Source organism: Danio rerio, chromosome 16 (genome assembly GCF_052040795.2).
Source record: "Danio rerio strain M-AB ecotype USA chromosome 16, GRCz13ab, whole genome shotgun sequence".
NCBI lineage: Eukaryota > Metazoa > Chordata > Actinopteri > Cypriniformes > Danionidae > Danio > Danio rerio.
Genome location: NC_141036.1, coordinates 52580085 through 52602949, shown reverse-complemented (window position 1 = coordinate 52602949; position 22865 = coordinate 52580085). Strand labels below are relative to the sequence as shown.

General features: G+C 35.8%; 2 protein-coding genes across 11 annotated transcripts in view; both read right to left on the bottom strand.

Annotated features, from left to right (window-relative positions):
• LOC147840416 (uncharacterized) overlaps positions 1-22865 on the bottom strand; it is a 976031-nt gene that overhangs the window by 82946 nt on the left and 870220 nt on the right. The window lies entirely within an intron of this gene.
• The window catches only part of rab11al (RAB11a, member RAS oncogene family, like), a 94448-nt gene that overhangs the window by 67330 nt on the left and 4253 nt on the right, over positions 1-22865 (bottom strand). For 4 of the 9 annotated variants that reach the window (XM_087285336.1, XM_087285334.1, XM_087285333.1 and 1 more), the window contains exons 2-4: positions 20759-20954; positions 16186-16379; positions 13366-13446 (exon numbers count right to left, since the gene is read on the bottom strand). In XM_087285336.1, coding sequence (XP_087141462.1) covers positions 13366-13446; positions 16186-16379; positions 20759-20954 — 471 coding nt within the window. 9 annotated transcript variants of the gene reach the window in all.

Here is a 22865-nt window from a genome sequence, read left to right as displayed (position 1 = left end):
TGGAGTGAGTTTTGGCATGGGTTTCCTCCAGGTGCTCCGGTTTCTCCCACAGTCCAGACACACGCGATAGGTAAATCGAATAAACTAAATTGGCTGTAGAGTGTGTATGGATGTTTCCCAGAGATGGGTTGCAGCTAGAAGGGCATTTGCTGCGAAAAACATATGCTGGATAGGTTGGCGGTTTATTCCGCTGTGGCGACCCCAGATTAATAAAGGGACTAAGCTGAAAAGAAAATGAATGAATGAAATTGGTCGTAGTGTATGTGTGTAAATGTGTGTATGGGTGTTTCCCAGCATTGGGTTGCAGCTGGAAGGGCTGCATAAAACATGCTGGATAAGTTGGCGGTTCATTCTGCTGTGGTGAATCCTGATGAATAAAGGGACTAATCCCAAGAAAATGAATAAAATACTGAGAAATTTACCTTAAAATTTGTTCAAATTTCATTGTTTGCAATGCCTTTTACTAATAAAAATGAAGTTTATATATATTAAAAATAGGAAATTTACAAAATATTTTTATGGGATGTTATCTGTACTTAAAATACTAACTATTTTTGGTATAAAAGAAAAAAAAGCATTCAATACAATGTATTTTTGGCTATTGGAAAAAATATACACAAGTAACACAAGACTAGTTTTGTAGTCTAGGGTCACAAATGCAATTTAAGAAGTTTTAAATCAATGATTAAAAACTTTACTGTCCTGTTAACTTAATTCTCATGGTTGCACACCCGATGACTTAAAACAAAATTAAATCCAAAATGGGTTAAAACAGTGTCTAAAATCAGTACATGCTGAATTTGACATTAAATGTATCACTAGTTATGTTTCCATCCACCTATTTTTATGCACATTTTGCATACGCACATTAAAAAACCGTTGATGGAAATGGCAAGATGTGCATACATTTTGAAAATGCGCATAAAAACATATGCGCATAACTGAATAGGATAAACATTCGATAAGAAAAGATGCGCACAAACTACGATGGAAACACTTTTACCGCACAAACTCCAGCATGCGCATTAAAAAAGGTCATGTGATTTTGTTATAAGAGATCATGTGATGATGAAAATGTGTGTGAATGGACAAACCAGCAGGCTGAGCACACTGTAAAACATCTGAAATGTTGTTTTAGTCACTCTAAACACCTTACCGTTTAATTATTAGTGTTATTATATTATTAATGACCTCTAGAATCAAGAGCGTCTGTGCTCCGCGTATGACACCTTCAAACGCAACCGCGCGTTCACTGCCTCTGGATTGCCATCTGAGGCGCAAGTCACTTATTAGATGAAAAAAAGACTGATGCAGCTTCTCCTACTGCAGCAAATTCAGTTTTAATTGTTGATAATTGGCGCCAGTTAATCAGGAAGTGACTATTTTGTTCGCTTTGATTGTTGGATGGAAACGCTGCTTTATTCGCACGTCTTTTATCCGATAATCCAGTTTTGCGCATAAAGTTCATTCGCAGTTTTGGATGGAAACATAGCTAATGATGCTGTTAAAAATGATGACAGAGTTTCGACACATTGTAATGAAAAATACAGCTTGTTCCACTGAAAACGTGATTAGGAAAACATTCATGACCCAATTATAATGACCATCATGTTTATGACAGATTTATGACAAGTTTTGTTCTCTTGATAATGTCAAATTGTCATGACAAAGATAAAAAAATATATTTGTTTATGTCAAGTTGTCATAACAAACAATGTCATCTTTGCATTTAAAATGACATAACTGAGCTGATGACACTTTGGGTGTACTCACACTAGGCACGGTTGTCTTGATACATGCCTAGGTGTGACTGTCTCCCCTCTCCTCTCCCCCTCGCTCTGCATTCACACTGCGCTTTGCCTTCCAAGCCTGAGCATGCTTACTTCATTGATGATGTGACTATTCAGTTAAACAGAAGAGAAGTAATCTCGCGCCATACAATGGAGATTGCCTTAGTTATATTGTTTTGTATTACAGTAGTCTTTTGTTTATTGAAGGGGTTACTTTCTGAAAATAACCCATGATGGGCGAAATCCATGAAGTAGACAGCCTTATTTACAATTATTACTAAAGTTTAAAGGCTGTAAAACCCCTCACTTTTCTCAGACAGGTATAATGTTTTCACAATTTCCTCTCTTGTTTAAACACTCTCAAAGTTTAAACCTTCAGAGAAAAATAAGTCCAGTACTATAGAATGAAGGTGTTACAGTGGCGCAGTGGGTAGCACAATTGCCTCACAGCCAGAAGGTCGCTGGTTCGAGCCCCGGCTGTGTCAGTTGGCATTTCTGTGTGGAGTTTGCATGTTATCCCTGTGTTCCCGTGGGTTTCCTACAGGGGCTCCGGTTTCCCCCACAAGTCCAAAGACATGCGGTACAGGTGAATTGGGTAATCTAAATTGTTCGTAGTGTATGTGTGCGCATGTTATTTAAAATGAAATTATTCAGATGCCGCTCTGCGATACGGCAGAAATATGAACAGAGTCGTAGCTGGCGCTGCGTGGCACGGCACATATGATGAGCGACCCTCTTTACAATGGTCTAGCTGCACACAGTTACAACCCTTTTAGCATCCTTGTTAAAACTCCAGCCTGGTCTCATGAGGAAATGTAAGTATCTTACGTTTTGTCAGTTTAGTGGCTAATTCGTACGAGTTCTACCCTTAACTCTAACTGTCATTGGGTGATGAGCAAATCGTACTAAATTGTATAAATTAAATCGTACAAATTCATATGAATTAAAGCCACTAAATCAAAAAAGTTACGAATTGTCGTGAGATTGCATTGGAAACTCACACTGCTAGTGATCGAAGACATGTTCATTTGGCAAGTTGAGCGCATTCTGTACTGTACAGAAGACACGAAGGAGATTGATTGACAATGGTCTGCAGCCAATCATGAAGCAGAACACAATGCGCTGTAAAAAAAAAAAGCACGTCAAATTTCACATGAAAAAAAAATCTGCGAAAGGTGAACCGCTGTATTTTAAGTCCTTTGATATGTGATGACATCTTTTGCTAAACCAATCCATCACTTTTGATGCTTATAAATGTCCATGAAAGTCATCGTGCTGCACGTATTAGGAGGTTTGCTGAAGGTGCAGCTGATGTGCAGTGAGGGGTTTGTATCTTTAATAAACTATGACAGTAAGTGTTCGTTAAAAAGTTAAAATGAATAATAAATCCATATAAAATACTCCCTTAAAAGTGACGTCACGTCTTCAGTTTCACGCTCAGGCGCACTTTGCACTCACACTACAAGCGTACCATGCCAAAGCCCAATCAAACCACGCTCTTCCACACCTGGGCCTAGCTGCTGGGCCTGACACTCTGGCCGGCCAACTGAACCGCACCTGGGCCTGATTCGGTGCACTCACACTTGTCAAACAAACTAGAAAATGGCAGTCAAATGTGCCTGGTCATGGTTCAGACAGGCTAGTTAGTGAGTACACCTTTAATAACAGTTGGCATAAGCATGCATACAAGCTCATTCACATTATAAAGGTCTTCCTGAACCCTTCAAGTAAAGTGTTACCAAACAGCATCTAAAAACCAGACGCAATCCCACAGTCATGAGAGCATCAGAGAATTGTAAAAATCACCTGGAAAAAAAGTCACGGAAATTAATAACATTTCAAAAAGCTCATAAATATTTCATCAACTAGAAATTGCTCTTTGTGAGTGCAATCTTTCTATACCACGAGTTTCCTTATCCAGTATTCAAGAGCGACTGGAAAGGTCATGTGGAAGTCACTGGTCAAAAGACGTCAAGTTTCCAAGTGTCTGTGTAAAATAAATCCACCAAGGACTAAAAAAAACACATAACAAGTACAGCTGATAATCACGCATGTTCACTGAAAATGTATTAAATGTATTTGCAGCATTCATTCTCCTTTGTTCAGAAGTCCCACTGGGAAAAGAACAGGCACGATGACAGGATCTTCCCAAAGCAGTAATTATCAACGACTCCAGCTAAACGGCTGATATTCAGCATAACAGATTGACGGCATTAGCATAAATCTTACAGGCAGGGCATTTAGGGAAGCACCTTGTGTCTTTAAACACAAATTGCAATGCTACTATAAAGCCAAAAATAAACACGCCGGCGGTCTCGTCCTGAGGCAGGGAGGATCTGAACATCACAGCAAACATATGGAAATATAAATAATAAAAACCACACCAAAAGCGGTAGTACAGGGTAGAAAAGACGGGACAGTGAGTGAGATCTCAAGAGACCTGCAGCTCTTCGAGTTACATGTGCAGATATAACAAGGGTAGCCAGCGAGGAATTGACTTCCAGGAAGAAAACCCCAGCAGTACATCACACGCCATCACTTCACCCGCCTCGCAATATAATATGGTCAAGATCCTCTTAACCAAATCCCACCTGCTGCTCGGTTTTCCAAGCAGGAAAAAGAAGACTATTAGTCAAAGACAACAAACAGAGAGCAGCCAAAGCAATCCCAATCATGCACATGCCACAGAAAGTCAAATATAGATAGAAAGAAAGAAAAATTCAACATCTGACCCACATCTGAACTTAGAAGTAGGAATGGGAATTTAAAAAAAAATGTTGAAAATGGAAGATGATTATTTTAATTCAATTAGCTATTTCAAGAGTTCACACTTAGCTGATAATCAATAAAGCGTATTTGGCATGCTGTCCCGGGAGAGAGCCCTGAGCTCGTAATATCTTCGAACTAGGGGCTCCCTCCCGTTAGAAGGGCAAGAGGGGAGTTCGAGCTCAGGTAGGTTTCGAGAACTCCCCTGCTTGACGGCGTGAGAAGTGTAAACTCAGGTTGCATTGGGTGATAATTTGTTTTAGTCGATTGGCTATGGTTTATGTTTTTGGATGGTGGGAGGAAACCGGGGGAAACCCACACGATTACGGGGAGAACATGTAAACTCCCCACAGAAACACAGACCAGCCCGATAGGTTGGACCAGCGGTGTTCTTGCTGTGAGGCAACAGTGCTAGCCACTGGGCCACCGTGTCGCCCTATCAGAAAAGAGGGAGAATGTAGGGGTGGAAAGGGGGGAGCTTCAAGACGAAGATAACTTGAGTGAAAAACTCAGGTTATTAATAATGCTTCCATAATCATCTAATAGGGCAGATTACGGAGCTAATAAGGAGCCAGCCGTGTTGATCATAAGCATAGGATCCTCTTAAAATTAGTTTATGAATAAACCACACTTTAGTGATTCTGGTTCCTTGGTTGTTTTTCAGTGTTCAGTGAATAATGTTTGGAAATTAATATTCTACTCTTTACACTGAAGGTCTTTTTTTAAGGTAAGTGTAAACAATTAATGTGGGCTGAATTTAAAAAATGTAAATGAAGTAATGTTCAACCCAATTTGTTTGTTTAAATTCAGCTTCTACAAATTATAACAATTTGTAATGAACCATTTATTTTCAGTTGTGAATTTGAGAAAATCTAGGAATCACAAAGAATACAAATGGTAATACTGTAGAATAAGGTTGTGTTCATTTATTTACTAACAGGAACAAATGGTGAACAATACATTACAGTATTTATCAGTCTTTGTTAAAATTAAAGTCGTTCTGTTAGTTGTAAACTTGCAGTGCGTTAACTATTTACATTTAAGATTTTAATTAGTTTTAGATTTTACATAGTTTCTTTTCGGCTTAGTTCCTTTAATAATCTGGGGTCGCCACAGCGGAATGAGCCACCAACTTATTCAGCTTATGTTTTACACAGCGGATGCCCTTCCAGCTGCAACCCATCACTGGGAAACATCCATACACACTCATTCACACACATACACCAATTTAGCTTACCCAATTCACCTATAGTACATGCTTTTTTGGACTGTGGAGGAAAACAGGAGCACGGAGAAAACCCACGCAAACATGGGAAAAACAAATAAACTCCTCACAAATATGTCAACTGACCCAGCCGGGGCTCGAACCAGTGACCTTCTTGCGGATGTGCTACCCACTGCGCCACCGTGCTGCCCAGATTTTAATAATGCATTAGTAAATGCTGAACTATGATTATTAAATGATGTACAAGTATTGTCTATTATTAGTAAATTCATTCAAATTAACTTATGAAATCTTATTGTGAAATACATTAACAGTTACATTTCTGTAATATGTTATTTTCACAATTTGTGAACGTCCAAAAAAAAAGTTAAATATATACACTACCGGTCAAAAGTTTGGGGTCTGTAGGATTTTTAATTGTTTTTAAGTAAATCTCCTGCTCATTAGGGCAGCATTTATTTAATCAAAACAGTAAAATTGTAAAATTGTGAAATTTTATTGCGCTATAAAATAACTGTTCAAAAGTAGTTTATAATTCAATGTAATTATTTATTCCAGTGATTTTAATGACGAATTTTCATTCATTACTCCAGTCTCCAGAGTCACATGATCCTACAGAAATCCCTCTACTATTCAATTAAATGAATGTTTATTTACATAGAGCTTTTTACTATGTATATTGTGTGAAAGCAACTTAACATATTTCTATAAGAGTCCAAATTTTAAAGTAGATATTAATTATTATTATTACTGGTAATAGCAATAAAAATTTGATTTGAAACTACACACAATAAGCAATAGATAAATATTTAATAATAAGTATTAAATTATTATTATTTTTAATATTTAATAAATGCCGCCTTAATGAACAGTATAATCTAAAAAAGCAGGAAAAAAAAAAAAAAAACGATCCCAAACTTTTGACCGGTGGTGTATCCGCTATAAAAATATCCATAAATTAAGTTTTCCATATTTTGTCATCACTGTTTGTATTTCTCCACTTTTAATTTATTTTTTGAATTGCAAAATTGGACCTTATTAATAGATCTTTTTAGAGCGTACAGCAAAATCTGAGTTTCTAAACTTTTTAAATCCTGTTACAGAATGTTTTTTTTTTTTGTCTCGAAAATGAGACCTATTATAGTCTGCATAAAATCAAATCAAAAAAGTGATTTCAAATGCATAGACAGCATATGAAATGCAAGTGAATCAAATATTAAGTTTACTACACAAAACATTGCAATAAGTGGGTGTACTAACATGGTATTTGCAGGGTCTTAAAATGTCTTACATTTACATTAAAACTCACTGAAAATATGTGTTGTAGGTCTTAAATAATTTTAAACAGGTTTTCATTTTCTTTTGTCCATGTAAAGCTACCCAATCGGACCAACACCTATTCAATCACTAACATTCCATCTCAATAAAAGAAAAAAAAAAGAAAAATAAATCAAATAAAAAAAGCTTATTAATTAACTGGATTTACCAATATGGTTTAGTCATCTTTCTTACAATAACACATTGAAATGTGTGTGTGTGTGTGTGTGTGTATATATAAATATATATATATATATATATATATATATATATATATATATATATATATATATATATATATATATATATATATATATATAATTTTATTATTATTTTTTTAACTGGGACATTAGAAAAAATCCTTAGCATTTAGCCTTGTGTAAGTCTAAATTTTCATTCATAGTGGTCTTAAAAAGTCTTAAATGACTTGATGTAACCTGAGAAAACTAATGTCCATCATAATTCAACATAACAGATTCTTTAAATAATAAAAAAAAAACATACATATTCTAAACAAGTGATCATATTAAATTTTATTATTTATTAAATGATCAAAACTTTCTTGACAAATCAGCAAAACGTAGTGGTTTGAAGGATAGTAGCAAAGTATAAAGATTCACAACGACACATTAATTATTATCTTGGGGCTTAACTCAAATCCTTAAAGCATCTTTGAATTTAACATTAAAAGCTTCTATAGCTCTAAATATGCATCAAGTTTTTGGTATATCAACTATTAATGCACAAAATGAGATGGTTCTAAATGTATTTTGTAAATCGTGGCATGAACAGGCCTGTCACAATAAGGAACTTATGTTGTGCGATATATTGTCAGAGAAATTGTTGCAATGAGCAATATTACTGTTGAGATTATTTTATGCCACCGACTATATTTAGATTTATTTAGATTCTAGAATTAGACGTTTAAAAAAGGTAAATATCCTATCCTATTATATATATATATATATATATATATATATATATATATATATATATATATATGTATATATATATATATATATATATATATATATATATATATATATATATATATATATATATATATATATATATGTATATATACACACAATATTAAATGTTGTCTTGAGCAAATGTCCAATTATAATCGTTGACACCGGTAGAATGTAAACATCATTGTAAAATGGCTTAAACGTTATTGGTGAATTTGTAAATATATATTGCAATGGAAAAAAACTATTGAGGTCATCTCCAAGTATTGCACCATAAGTCAATATATTGATTACTGTGACAGGCCTAGGCATAAATATATATATTTTGTGCACAGAAAATACAGGACGTAATAACATATGGGGAGAAAAATAATAATTTAAAGCTGTATAATCATTATTTTGTACACATAAGTGATGTTGGTTATGCAGAAGAATGCATAAGTTAAAAAATACCCATCATTGAGGTCATGAAAATATAATAAAAAAAACATTTGAAAACAATAAAACAATTCCCAACCCTAATTCTGAACATACAATGCCATGATCAAACACTACAAACATGTGCATCTATTAACTTAACCTATTAACATTACTCTGATCCACAGACAACACTCCCAGCGCTCATACAAATGAGTGCCATGACTGGAAGGAGAAACCCTTTAGAAATGCCGATCAATAATCCAGTGATGGAAAAAAAGAAGCATGACAAACAAAAGAGCAAAAACACCACATAACCAGAACAAGACCATATTTGCAATAAATACCACAATAAAAGCCGTTACAGCAGCAACTGTGTAAAAAATTGACCAAAAACCAGCGGCTATGATGACCACAGTGTGAATTTCTCAGGTATACAGATGCATGGAAAAGCTGGCAGATTACTTCTGCGCTGAAACACTAAAGAAAACAAAATATTACATGTAGAATATCACTAGTAAATCCCAATTTTGATCAAAAGAGGGATAGTTCACCCAAAAATGAATATTCCATCATTTAGTCCTTCTCTTTAAAACCTTTTTAGAGTTTCTTTCTTTTGAAAAGATTTTGAAGATTGCAGGAATCTGGTACCTATTCACTTCCAGGTGTATTTTTTTTTTTAAATAAATTTTACTATGAATGTCAATGGCTACCAGTTTCCAACATTTTTCAAATCATCTTCTTCTTTGTTCAACAAAACAAAAGAAATTTATAAAGGTTTAAAATGCATTTACTACCTCTCTTCAAAACCTGCCTCGAGTTTCCTTCTTCTGAAAACATTTAGACGACTGTTGAAATGAGGTAGCCATTTACTTTTACAGTACTTTATTTATTTATAGTTTTTACTATGGAAGTCAATGGCTACCGGTTTCCAACATTTTCAAATCATCTTCTTTTGTGTTCAACAGAAACAGTTTTATTCTTCTGAAAACATTTAGAAAACTGTTGAAGTCTGGTAGTCATTAACTTCCATAATTTTTCCCACTGATTTCAATGGCTACTGGTTTCCGACATCTTTCAAATTATCTTCTTTTGTGCTCAACAGAGACAAAAAGAAACTAATAAAGGTTTGAAAGACATTCAGTCCCTCTCTTTAAAAGCTCTTTTGAGTTTCTTACTTCTGAAAACATTTTGAAATCTGGTGGCTTCCACTATTTTATTTATGTATATTTTTACTATGGATAACAATGGCTACCACTTTACAAACATTTTTTATATCATCTTCTTTTGTGTTCAACAGAAACTGTTTCATTCTTCTAAAAACATTTTAAAGATTGTTGAAATCTGGTAGCCATTCGCTTCCACAGTATTGTATTAATTCATATTTTTTACTTTGAATGTCAATGGCTACCAGTATCCAACATTTTTCAAATCATCTTCTTTTGTGTTTAACAGATTCGTTTTCTTCTGAGAACATTTTGAAGACTGTTGGAATCTGGTAGCCATTCACTTAAACAGTATTTTGTTTATTTATATTTTTACAAGGAACGAATGTTAATAGCTACCAGTTTCTCACATGTTACAAATTATTTTCTTTAGTGTTAAACAGAAACAAAAAGAAACTCACAAAGCTTTGAATGGCATTTAGTCCCTCTCTTTCAAGCCTGTTTTGAGTTCCGTTCTTCTGAAATACATTTTGAAGATTGTTGAAATCTAGTAGTCATTCACTTCCACAGTATTTTATTTTTTTTTATAAAAATGTCCATTTACTAGGGATGTCAATGACTACTGGTTTTCAACATTTTTCAAATCATCTTCTTTTGTATTTAACAGAAACGGTTTCATTCAACAGAAAACATTTGGAAGATTGTTGAAATCTGGTCACCATTCACTTCCACAGTCTTTTATTAATCTATTTATTTACTAAGGATGTCAATGGCTATTAGTTTCTGACATTTTTTAAATCATCTTCTTTTGTGTTTAACAGAAACAAACAGAAACAGAATAAAGGTTTCAAACAACTGAAGGGTGCGTAAATGTTGAATTCTCATTTTTGGGTGAGCTATACCTTTAATAATAAGTAGCATTACGCAATCCAAGCACTTTCCAGGTTCTTCCAGCCCATTGTTTTTTGACAAAAAGTGCCAGAAAATAAAAGAGAGCAGCCACGTCTGAGCGCTCCAGCTAACTGCTCATTTCTAATTAGTCTGAAACAAGTCAGTTCTGAGCAAATCCATTCATCGCTTCAATTTCTCATCATCATCATCATCTCTCCGACTGGAAATACAGCGCAGTCGGACACGATCAAACTTGCAGCCCAGCCCAAACAAAGTTGCTGTTATTCCCTGGGTCCCCTGGTGGCGCTGTGGCAGCTCAGTTATTCTGACAGCAGGCGCTCTGCTTGCCAGAATTTTGTGTGGGCTGCACCGTAATGGGAACCACTTTGGAGCTGGGGGAGAAGCCGTCATCTCCACGCCCCGACATCTGCCTCTGGGACACGATACGGTAGATTTCTGTATGAGAGAGAGTCGGGCAGAGATCGCCGTTACGGTGGGTTGACTGTTAAACGTGATCTTTTCAGGTATGACAGTCTGACAGTGGAATGACTTCAGCTGCTGTTCATTGAGACACATAGAAATGAACAGTGTAACTGTGTGGCTGAAGAGAGGGATTTCCCACACCAAACTAAAGAAAATGAACAAATAAAAAAAAATAAAAAAGGAAAAGCACAGCAAAGCTCCAAAATAAAAAATAATAATAAAGCAAAACACACAAATTCTATGTGGCTAACTTTTAAAGTTTTCATTTACAGGCAAAAAAAAAAAAAAAAAAGCAGAGCAATGCAGTAGCATGGAGTTTGACGCCACCTAGAGGAAATATTTGATAACATACAAACGACCTCTGGTTATGGATTGCATTAATTGAAATTGAATCTCACAAAAACTGTCAAGAAATATGATAATTAATGATGTTGGCATTGCTCGCTTTGTAGTTTTATGTAATTTTCATCTTTCTATTAAGACTTCTGTAATACAGCACCAACAGTTTAATTTGTGATTCATCACTATCATTTTTATTTTGCAATTTGTAATTTTGCTTATTGTTTTTATAGATTACTGCAGTGTGATTTATTGCTGTGATTTTATTATGCAAGTTTGTCATTTTGTCTTTGGATGCAGTCTTATTTTGTTTGTATGTCATAGCACCAAGTTAAAAAGTGCATCAAATAAAATGTATTATTGTTGTAGCTGTTGTTATAATAATTATAACAATTTTTAATTCAGGCAAAATTTTTAAAAAGGCACCACAAAAATCCACAAAAATAATAAAATGTATGACTTTTGTCTGCAAATTCACATTTTTTATTGCCTTTTTTATTTTGTCAATGCTCACGTTTGACTTTCTTTCAACATCCATTCAAAGTGTTTCTCTTAAAGCCTCTGTAATAGAGGAAACAATTACTGGGTAATCATTTATTTGCTGGTCTCCATTAGACGCCCTGTTGACTATAAATAACTAAGGGCCCTATCATACAACTGGTGCAATGCGGCGCAAGGTGCAACGCAATTGTTGTTTGCTAGTTTCAGCTGGGCGCAATAGTCATTTTGATGTTTTGCAGCACGCTGTTTAAACAGCAAATGCATTTGCGCTCATATGTGCACCCTTAGGTGTTCTGGTCTAAAAAAGGAGGCGTGTTGAGGTGCATTGCTGGCGAGTTGCTATTTTGAGGAACTATAATAGACTGTTCAATAGACTAGATCAAATCAGGTCTATAGTCCAACGCAGAGGGCGTTAGTTGTGCGCCTCGCTTAAACATTGCTTAATACATAAAGGATGCACAGCAATACGCAAATATCTTTACAAATGAAAAAAAATTAAAGGATTAAAATATCACAAAACATATTATTTTCTAGCCTACATAAATATAAAAAACATACTTTCATGCCTTCTTCACTTCGGGGGGCTTTTTCAATTTATTTATAACAATTTGCTTTTGTATAATGTTATTATTTTTTAGCGGGATTATTTATTAAATGCATATTTATATTTGTTTTATTAAAAACAAGCTTAGGTTTACCCACCTGTCAGGTTTTAGACCATATGGGGCACAGCATGTGTATTTGGGTATAACTTGACCACACTTTGTTATTATTGTTCATTTCTTCGTTTGCTGGAAATTAGAACTGAATTTAGAAATAGTTTTGAAACAAATCTTTGCGCTTCACAAACGAAATTGATTTTGTAGGCTAATAGATATCCATCCACCAGGAGGCTCTCCTCTGTCATTCTCGCGCTGCAGATGCTCTTTTTAACTGTTTTCTCTCTAGTTAAAGTGTTCAATTTTTCCACCTACGAAGTCGACCATGTAAATATTACATGCGCTATGGCGCGACGCAACTGACCCTTAAAGGCAATGGGAGATGAGACTCTGATTGGTTTATTCTTAAAACACACCTATAACTCATTAAGAGAATAAGCTCAACCCTGTTAGACCATGCGCCATGGCGCAAAGCTGATTTATCCGTCCTTATATTAGCAAAAATGGATTCCGATATGCCCTTAATGCATTTGCACCCTGCGCTTTGCACATGGATCGTCAAAATAGAGCCCTATATGTTAACTAGCTGTCATTAGAGAAGTAGTAATCTGTTAGGGTAAGCGGAAGCTGACATGCACTTGCAAAGTTACTTGCAGTCAACAGAATGTCTGTCGGTGGAGCATCAAAATAATGTGTTAATAGATATTAGGAGACCATTATAAAAGAGACCATTTAATATTGAAACATGACTGGTGCATGGTCTTGACAAGAGATTCATGAGATTCACTTTTCAAAAGCTTTGTGAGATTCACCCTCCTGTGTGATTTGCTGAAGACTGACCTGTGAGAATAGTCTGAAAGGCAAGTTCAACATTAGAAGAGTCCAGCGCTGACGTCTCCAAGAAAGACAGCCCATGTTTCTCTGTAAAACACACACCCACACTCAAAATGAATCACATTTTAACCGCATGCATGTGTGCACGCAAGCGTGTACCTGTTTATGTGGTTTACAGGGACTTTGTATAAATGACATGGGCATGACATAAGGTGGTTTATAAGGACAATCCTTGGGTATAGTATGGCTTAGTATGGCTTGGCTTAGTATTTTAGATATTTAACTGCATATATTAGTGATGCTCTGACTGATAGGCCGAAGATAGGTATGGGCCGATAATCACATTTCACAACTCGATCGGTACTCGCTGATCTGGCTGATCTCATGAACCAATTACAAATGTTTGTTTACGAGTTTACAAGCCGGGTTATAGACTGCAGCGCTACAACACGTGAGCAATGTTTCCAAATTGCATTATCAGTACTTTTCTAACCGTTTTTTCCTGTTTGTTTTATCTGTATTTTTTGTAAAGCTGCTTCTGACCATTACATGTATGCAACATCCTTAATTTATTCTCTTAGGTAAGGCGAGATCTCACACATGGAGGCAAAATGTGCTTATGCAATGGCAAAGTTATATAAAGCTAGAAGCATCAGAATCTGTACTTGATATCAGGTGATCAAAATGACAAGGAATCGGTACTCAGTATCGGCTACAAAAATCCCTAGTATAAATGATTTTTATCTAAATATAAATAAACATTTTCCAAATATATGCATGCATGTGAGAATTTAAATATAAAGTTGAAGTCAGAATTACTAGCTCCACTTTGATTTTTTTTTTTTTTTTAAATATTTCCCAAATGATGTTTAACAGAGCAAGGAAGTTTTCGCAGTATGTCTGATAATAATTTTTCTTCTGGAGAAAGTCTCATTTGTTTTATTTCGGCCAGAATAAAAGCAGTTTTAATTTTTTTATAAACCATTTTACAGTCAAAATTATTAGCCTCTTTAAGCTATTTTTTTTCAATAGTCTAGAACAAACCATCGTTATCCAATAACTTGCCTAATAACCCTAACCTGCCTAGATAACCTAATTAACCTAGTTAAGCCTTTAAAAGTCACTTTAAGCTGCATAGAAGTGTCTTGAAAAATATCTAGTAAAATATTATGTACTGTTACCATTGCAAAGATAAAATAAATGAGTTATTAGAGATTAGAGATTAGAGTTATTATTAAAACTATTATGTTCAGAAATGTGCTGAAAAAAAATCTGCTCTCCGTAAAACGGAAATTGGGAAAAAAATATACAAGGGGGGCTAATAATTTTGACTTTAACTGTACATAATGAACATACACAGTACACACATTTATTGCAAAATCAACTATTTTAGATGCGATTATTTGCTATTTGTTTTTGCCCAGCACTTTAAATAAAATGCATTTATTTATGATTCATTCATTTTCCTTTGGCTTAGTCCCTTTATTCATCAGGGGTCACCACAGCGGAATGAACCGCCAACTTATCCAGCACACGCAGTGGATGCCCTTCCAGCTGCACCCCAGTACTGGGAAACACCTATACACACTCTCATTCACACACACTCGTACAGTACGGCCAATTAAGTTTGGACCTATAGAGCATGTCTTTAGACTGTGGAAGAAACCAGAGCACCCGGAGAAAACCCACGCCAACACAGGAAAAAACATGTAAACTCCACACAGAAATGCCAACTGACCCAGCTGGGACTTCAACCAGTGACCTTCTTGCTGTGAGGCAAGAGTGTTAACCACTGAGCCACGATGTCGTGCTTAATATATTATTTATTTATTTATTTATTTATTTATTTATTTATTTATTTATTTATTTATTTATTTATTTATTATTTTCTCAGAGTTAGTGTTGGAAATATAACAAACACACAGGCAACATAAAAAAGGGAAAAAAAAAACTACAACTTACGTTAACTTAATCAGATCATTTAAATATATTACACACACACACACTGTTCAAACATCTGGGGTCGGTAGAATCTTTTTATTAAATTTTTAAAAAGAACAAGGGCTGCATTTATTTAACCAAAGAAAACAATCTTTAAAAAAAACACAATACAATACAAAACAAACATTTTCTATTTGGGTCCATTTTAAATGCTTCAGATTTAACTCGCGATCCTTCAGAATAATTTGTAACAGTATAAATGTCTTTGGGACGACACAGTGGCTCAGTGTTTAGCACTGTCGCCTCAGAGCAGGAAGGTCAGGAAGGGCCAGTTGGCGTTTGTGGAGTTTGCATGTTCTCCCCGTGATGGTGTGGGTTTCCTCCAGGTGCTCCGGTGTCCCCCACAGTCCAAACACATGCGCTAGGTGAGTTGAATAAACTAAATTGGCTATAGTGTATGAGTGTGTGAATGTGTATGGATGTTTCCCAGTACTGGGTTGCAGCTGTAAGGGCATCCGCTGCATAACTGTGTGGTTCATTCCGCTGTGGTGACCACTGATTAATTAAGGGACTAAGCCGAAGGAAAATTAATGAATAAATGTCTTTACTATCACTTCTGGTCAGTTTCATCTGTGCTTACTAACAGCATGAAATTTAAAAAATAAATCTAAAAAAGGTATTTTATATTGTAGTCCCTATGCTTGAGTCCCTACATGTTTTTTTTAATATAATTAAAAATCAGTGTTTATTACTTCACTGTAATCCTAAACCTCTGCAATTGCCAGGAGAAATGACCAACCAGAAACTCAATACGAGTGTGTAATTAATTATGAGCAGCTTGACAAATGTCATCCTCAACACTAATGAACAGGTCACAGAACTAACCTGCAAATGCTTTGGCTTCATCCATAGGAACAGCCCTCAGATGACGCAAGTCGCTTTTGTTTCCTACTAACATGATGACAATATTGCTGTCAGCGTGATCCTGCAGCTCTTTCAGCCAGCGCTCTGCGTTCTCATAGGTCAGATGCTTGGCGATGTCATACACCAGCAGGGCTCCTACGGCACCTCTGTAATACCTGCCAACACAAAAATCACACATTTAAATGATCCATTCATCATTAAACCAATATAAGAATGCACAATTAATTAATTTTACTGCTCAATAATACTATGGCTATCAAGGAGAGTATTGGGTAGTCATGTGATCACTGTTACGTGAAATAAAACAGCTCCTTTGTTAGGTATTAGTGTTTATCTTTTCCAAGAGTACATCATTACATAGAGTCAAATATTAGCTTTAAATTCATTCATTCATTTTCTTTTCGGCTTAGTCCCTTTATTAACCAGGGGTCGCCACAGCGGAATGAACCACCAATTCATAGGGATGCACCGAAATGAAATTCTTGGCCGAAGCCGAAGCATAATGAATTGCTTGGCCGAAGGCCGAATACCGAATGCGGTGTTTTGCATTTTTTTCCATTTAGTTTGCCAATTTTTTCACCATTACAATAATTAAATAGTAAAAACTATCTTTTTACTATTTTGTGTTGCTTTTAAGAGAAATAAATCAAATAACAAAAATACAATTTCAAAAATAACACTGAACATTTTTTTAACATTCCAGCAGATAATATACAAACAAAGCACAATATAACTTAAGATAAATAAATTAGTAAAATAAAAAAATATTTTTATTTGGCCATCTTTGAAGCCCCCCTTCTTGAATAGCCTATGTTAGGCCTATAACTGACTGCTGAAAGAATGTAACCATGTCTACAACAACAAATGGTGCAAAAAATGTGGATGACAACAAATGAATAACTGTCCAAGACATAAGCCTACTTAGCCTACTTCTTCAGGAAAAGTGGCAGGTTCTTCTTTATAAAAAGTAGCTTCTCTGCTGTCTCGCATGAAAGTCGGTTCCTCTTCTCATCGATGACATGAGATGCAGCACTAAACAGTCTCTCGCTGTCGGCTGTCGGTGGGCGGCTCATCTGTAGTACGAGCCCGTTTACTCTCTGCGCTGTTTTCATCTCCTGCGCTGTGCATCACCTGACTGTCTCCAATACCTAACGGCTTTCCCAAGTCCAACTCGGCCTGGATCATTTCTCCTGTGCGCAGCTTTTTTCCCATATCCAAGTAATGATCTTTTATATCACGGATCAAGCACAGTCGCGATGAAGTACAGGTGTTCTGAGTCGTGCCCTGACAGCTTCTAAGAGCGCACTTTTAGCTGTTTTCACCCCGTGGTCTGTGTCAGCCTCTTTGTTTAAAAAGCGCTTTAGTGCTGCAAGTAAATGTATGATGTATGCCACAGATGAGCTCATCTCTCTTGTTATCTGCTCAAAGAGGGCGAGAAGACAGAGAACGTTCCTCTGGACAATTCAGCAGAACAGTGTCTGCAAACGGCCGTTTTTGCCTCTTTCTCTTACACTTTAAAGCGCTTCCACACTGCTGACATGTTTGCTGCATAAAGCGCGCGCCTCTCACTCTACGCGGGTTACCATTTGATCGCGTCATTAAAAGCGTCATTGTTCGGCAAAATTTTTTCGGCCTTTTTACTTATTCTACTTATATTTACTTATTATTAATAATTTCGGTTGCCGAATATTCGGTGCATCCCTACCAATTTATGTAGCATAAGTTTTACATAGCAGATACCTTTCCAGCTGCAACCCAGTACTGGGGAACACCTATGCACTCTTGCATTCACACACATTATGGCCAATTTAGCTTAATCAATTCAGCTATAGCGCAAGTCTTTGGACTATGGAGGAAACCGGAGCACCTGGAGGAAACCCACACCAACACGGGGAAAACATGCAAACTCCACACAGAAACGGCTACTGACCCAGGCAATGCTTGAACCAGTGACCTTCTTGCTGTGAAATGACAGTGCTACCCACTGAGCCACCATGTCACCACTTAGCTTTAAATTAAATTGTTTAAAATTAAGCAGTAAAAAAAGGAAGTGCAAATGATTTGAAATATTACAATTATCCACATACAGAAATTAGGAAGCATTTGTCAAATGACAATTGAACATTTAAGTTATTACTCCGACGCGAAAATTATGCATGACACAAAGCACTTTTTCACATAAAATACTAATTTTTAAAATATAAACAATAGCAAGAAATGTAGCATACACAAACTCAATTAACAAAATATTACAAAAGTATTGTGGTGTAATGGATCACAAATCTCACGGTTCGGATCACACTATGGCTTCTGAGTCACGGATCAGACCATTTTTCTGATCAGCAAAAAAGGGAGGAGACAAATGTCCTTTGCTTTCCATTCATAGAAAAATATTACTGCAAAAACCATTGGTTTTAACAAACGGAACTTAGAACCTGTCATTTTAATAAAGTAGAAATCAAGAAAGAACCAGCTGAAATAAAGGAAAATATTCAATGTGAAATATGAAATGATCTTTGCTACTGTTGCTGATAATGCTAAATAAAGAAATCTAACATCTTCTACAGCATATAATATTTATTTTCAATTAATGATTCAATAGTTCACACGCAGACCTTCATGTTTCATTTTAGGTGTGACATTTTTGAAAACCTATTTAGTGACATGATTTTGATGGTGGTTTTGATGGTGGTTACACAATGTAATTGCTACAGCATTCACCAGTGTCAAGTTCCATTAAACAGTGATTTTAATCTCTACCATAAACATCAGTGTTTATATCTGAACTATAAACATAAAATATATGTGGTCTGTGTTGTAATAAACCCCTCTATAAAAGAGGCTCTTCTTTTATTTAAACTCAAATTTGAAAGTGTACATTTTAGTTTCTTTGTGGTCTAGGTTGCTGTAATTAATTTTGGTGGTTCCTGCAGATGTCAGTAATCATAGGGAAAAAAAAATGTCTTAATCATAATCCTTGCAAAAGTTATTCAATTCTCTCATCAGTTGGAATAGAACCACTTATGGGGGTATTGATCCAGTACGGACCTTTAATAGTTAAAAAATGCGGAAGTAAATAATGTCACGGACCAGGGGCCTCATGTATCAACGCTGCGTACGCACAAAAACGTACGCCAGGTTTCACGCTCAGAATCGCTCACGTTTGGATTTACGAACAATGAACTGAACGTGGTAACGTGCACACCTCCACGCCAGCTTTATAGCTGGCGTACGCACATTTTTTGTGCGTGTCTGTTTTATTTCCATTGGCGAATCCTAGAGGCAGTTGTGTTAAATTGCTCTCTACACAGTGTCTGAGCCTTGCAATGGCAGCTGTATGAGACGGGTTCATCTAGTAGGTATATAAGGTTTCCATACCATACAGTTGACCAGCTAAACATTAAAGCACAATTTGCAGCAGTCGCCTGTTTTCCCAATGTAATCTGAGCGATCTACTGCACGCACATTGCTATAAAGACACTATCTGAAGATGAATTTGCATACGTGAATCAGAAACATTTCCATTCAATAAATGTGCAAATAAAATATGATGCACAAACGTATTAATGATTTCTACTTGTCTTTCTCGTGATAAATAGTTGGCAAAATCTGATATGTAGCGGGGGAAAAAAGAAGAAAGAGTTCATCAGACGCTGGATTCGAACCGAGTTCATGCTCGAACATGTCAAAACATGATGACATGCGCTTTACAAGCTACGCCACTAAGACTGTTAATGGTACTGCAACATTTTATGCCTATAAAGCACACTATTTCTCTTTTAATTCACTCAGTGCGATGTTCAGACCCAACTGTGTTAACCGCATCAGCTAAACTCTCCCACTCTATTTTTGTCTTTTGTTGTTAATTCCGGTAAACAAACTTGCAAATAACACCGCTTTTCTCCGGTCTACCTCTGAAAGGAGCGCCTCCAATTCACATTCTGTTCAAAGTTTCTCTTTTTGCTTGCTTTTGCCTTTGCTTTTTCGTTGTGTTTTGCCAAAGTAGAGTCATTAGCATATTCATACGGGGGAGGAGGCAGGGAGGGGTTTTGTGCTCGTGCATGTTGCGCTCAGTTTCACGTTCATTCGGATGTACAAAAGAATATGCGTGGGATTCGGCGTACACAGCGTTTCATACATCTGAATTTTTTTCTGCGTACGCACATTTACAGCTTTGTGCGTACGCAATGTTTTAGTTTGATTTCCACGCAAGTCTTCGTACATGAGGCCCCAGGTCCGCAGAGTTTAGGAGGTTAAAATGAGCTGAAACAACAAAATTCTTGAGATTTTTTCGGGAAAACTGAACTGTTTTATGTTCAATCCACTTAAATTCATTATGCTAACTTAATCGATTTGTGTAGGGACAACATGAATTGTATGGAACCCTGCATTTTTTACAATGTAGCTTAATTTACTTTTTAGCTTAGTTTAATTTAGCTGTACTATCATTTTAGTGCTTCTTAAAGCCCACGTTATTTAAAGTGAATATTTTCATGAAACAAACAGACTGTAAAACTGACATGTTCACACTTACGCTGATGTGATGGCTCTGTATCTCTCTTGCCCAGCCGTATCCCAGATCTGAGCTTTGACCGTCTTGCCCTCCACATGGATACTGCGTGTGGCAAACTCCACCCCGATGGTGCTCTTGCTCTCCAGGTTGAACTCATTGCGGGTGAAGCGAGAGAGCAGGTTACTCTTGCCCACACCCGAGTCACCAATCAGAACCACTGCAGGTAAACAATTAAAGTCAAAATGATTAGCCCCCCAATGAATTTTTTAATTATTTCCCAAATGATGTTTAACAGAGCAAGGAATTTTCACAGTGTTTCCTATAATACTTTTTCTTATGGGGAAAGTCTTATTTGTTTTTATTTCGGCTAGAATAAAAGCATTTTATTCATTCATTCATTTTTTTGTCAGCTTAGTCCATTTAATAATCCGGGGACGCCACAGCGGAATGAACCGCCAACTTATCCAGCAAGTTTTTACGCAGCGGATGCCCTTCCAGCCGCAACCCATCTCTGGAAAAAATAAGTTTTAAATGAAAAAAAAAATGTAAGTAAATATTATTAGCCCCTTAAGCAATATTTTTTTTTGATAGTCTACAGAACAAACCACTGTTATATATTGATTGCCTAATTAATCCAATTAACCTAGTTAAGCCTTTAAATGTCATGTCATATCTAGTCAAATATTATTTACTGTCATCATGGCAAAGATAAAATAAATCAGTTATTAGAGATGAGTTATTATATTTAGAAATGTGTTAAAACATTTCTCTGTTAAACAGAAATTGGGGGAAAAATATACAGGGGGGGCTAATAGATTAGAAGGGTTGTAGATGCAGGTGTAGGACTGTAGATGACATGAGTATGTCAAATCAACCAGCCTTTCAGGGCTATTGTTTGCGCTATTGTAATGACACTGTAAAAAGCTCTTTAAAGCAGATTCCATTCGTACAACACGGCCTCCCTTCACCGCACAACAGCAATCAGAGTCGAACATTTCACACACAGAGGGTGTGTTTCTACAAAGCTTTTGACAATGAGCAAAAAAGGGCAAGACCGAAGAGCAACTCCCTTTTCACCCACACAGGTAGACTTATGAAATACTGGGAAGGTGAAATACTTTTTGCAGTTGACAGAGACACATAGCTGGAAAAAATACTAACTATGAATTTTATTTACAGTCATGCTACTGTGAAAACATATTGCTTAGGGTCAGTACGCTTAATCACTTGCAAAAGATATAATACGCTTTTTGTATTAAGTATATAAGATTAAGTGTATTAAAATGTTATTATTTTGATTAAGCAAGTATGAATTAAACTGATCACAAGTCTATGTTAGACTTTATGTCAGAAGTTTTTCGGAATTTACTATTCATCAAATAATCATGTGGGAAAATTTCAATTTACACAAAAGTATTAAGCAAAACAAAACTGTTTTAGATAGTGATATATATATATATATATATATATATATATATATATATATATATATATATATATATATATATATATATATATATATATATATATATATATATGATTTATTTCTTCATTCATTTTCTTTTGGCTTAGTCCCTTATTTATCAGGGGTCACCACAGTGAAATGAACTGCAAACTATTCTGGCATATGTTTAACAAAGCAGATGCCCTTCCAGTCGCAACCCAATATTGGGAAACACCCATACATTGACAAACAACAAGCAACGGACCAGAAGTCATTCATTTCCAACGGAGAGTAGTCCGATCATCTCCGTATCTGGAAAATTTGGATACAATTTGAGCTGCAAATTGCTTAAAATATTTGAACTTCTGTGACTATGCAACCGGCCGACCGGATGTGGTGTATTACAGTGTTGTCCAAGCAGGTCTGTGCGCAAGAGATGAATAAGTAGTTTTTTATTAGTTTTTGTAATTTTTTTAATCTGAAAATCTATATTAAAAGAGCATATTTCTATTCAAAAATGAGTAATAAAAATATATTTAATGCTGTCTCCATATGCCCTCCGAAATTTTTAGTGGTCTATTTATTTGTATGAACTTTTGCACAGCAAAACTGAAAATTCTGTCTGACTGCCACAAGGGGGTGTATTCCGACAGTCGTGTCCAAATGTTGTGTGCAGAGAAAAGG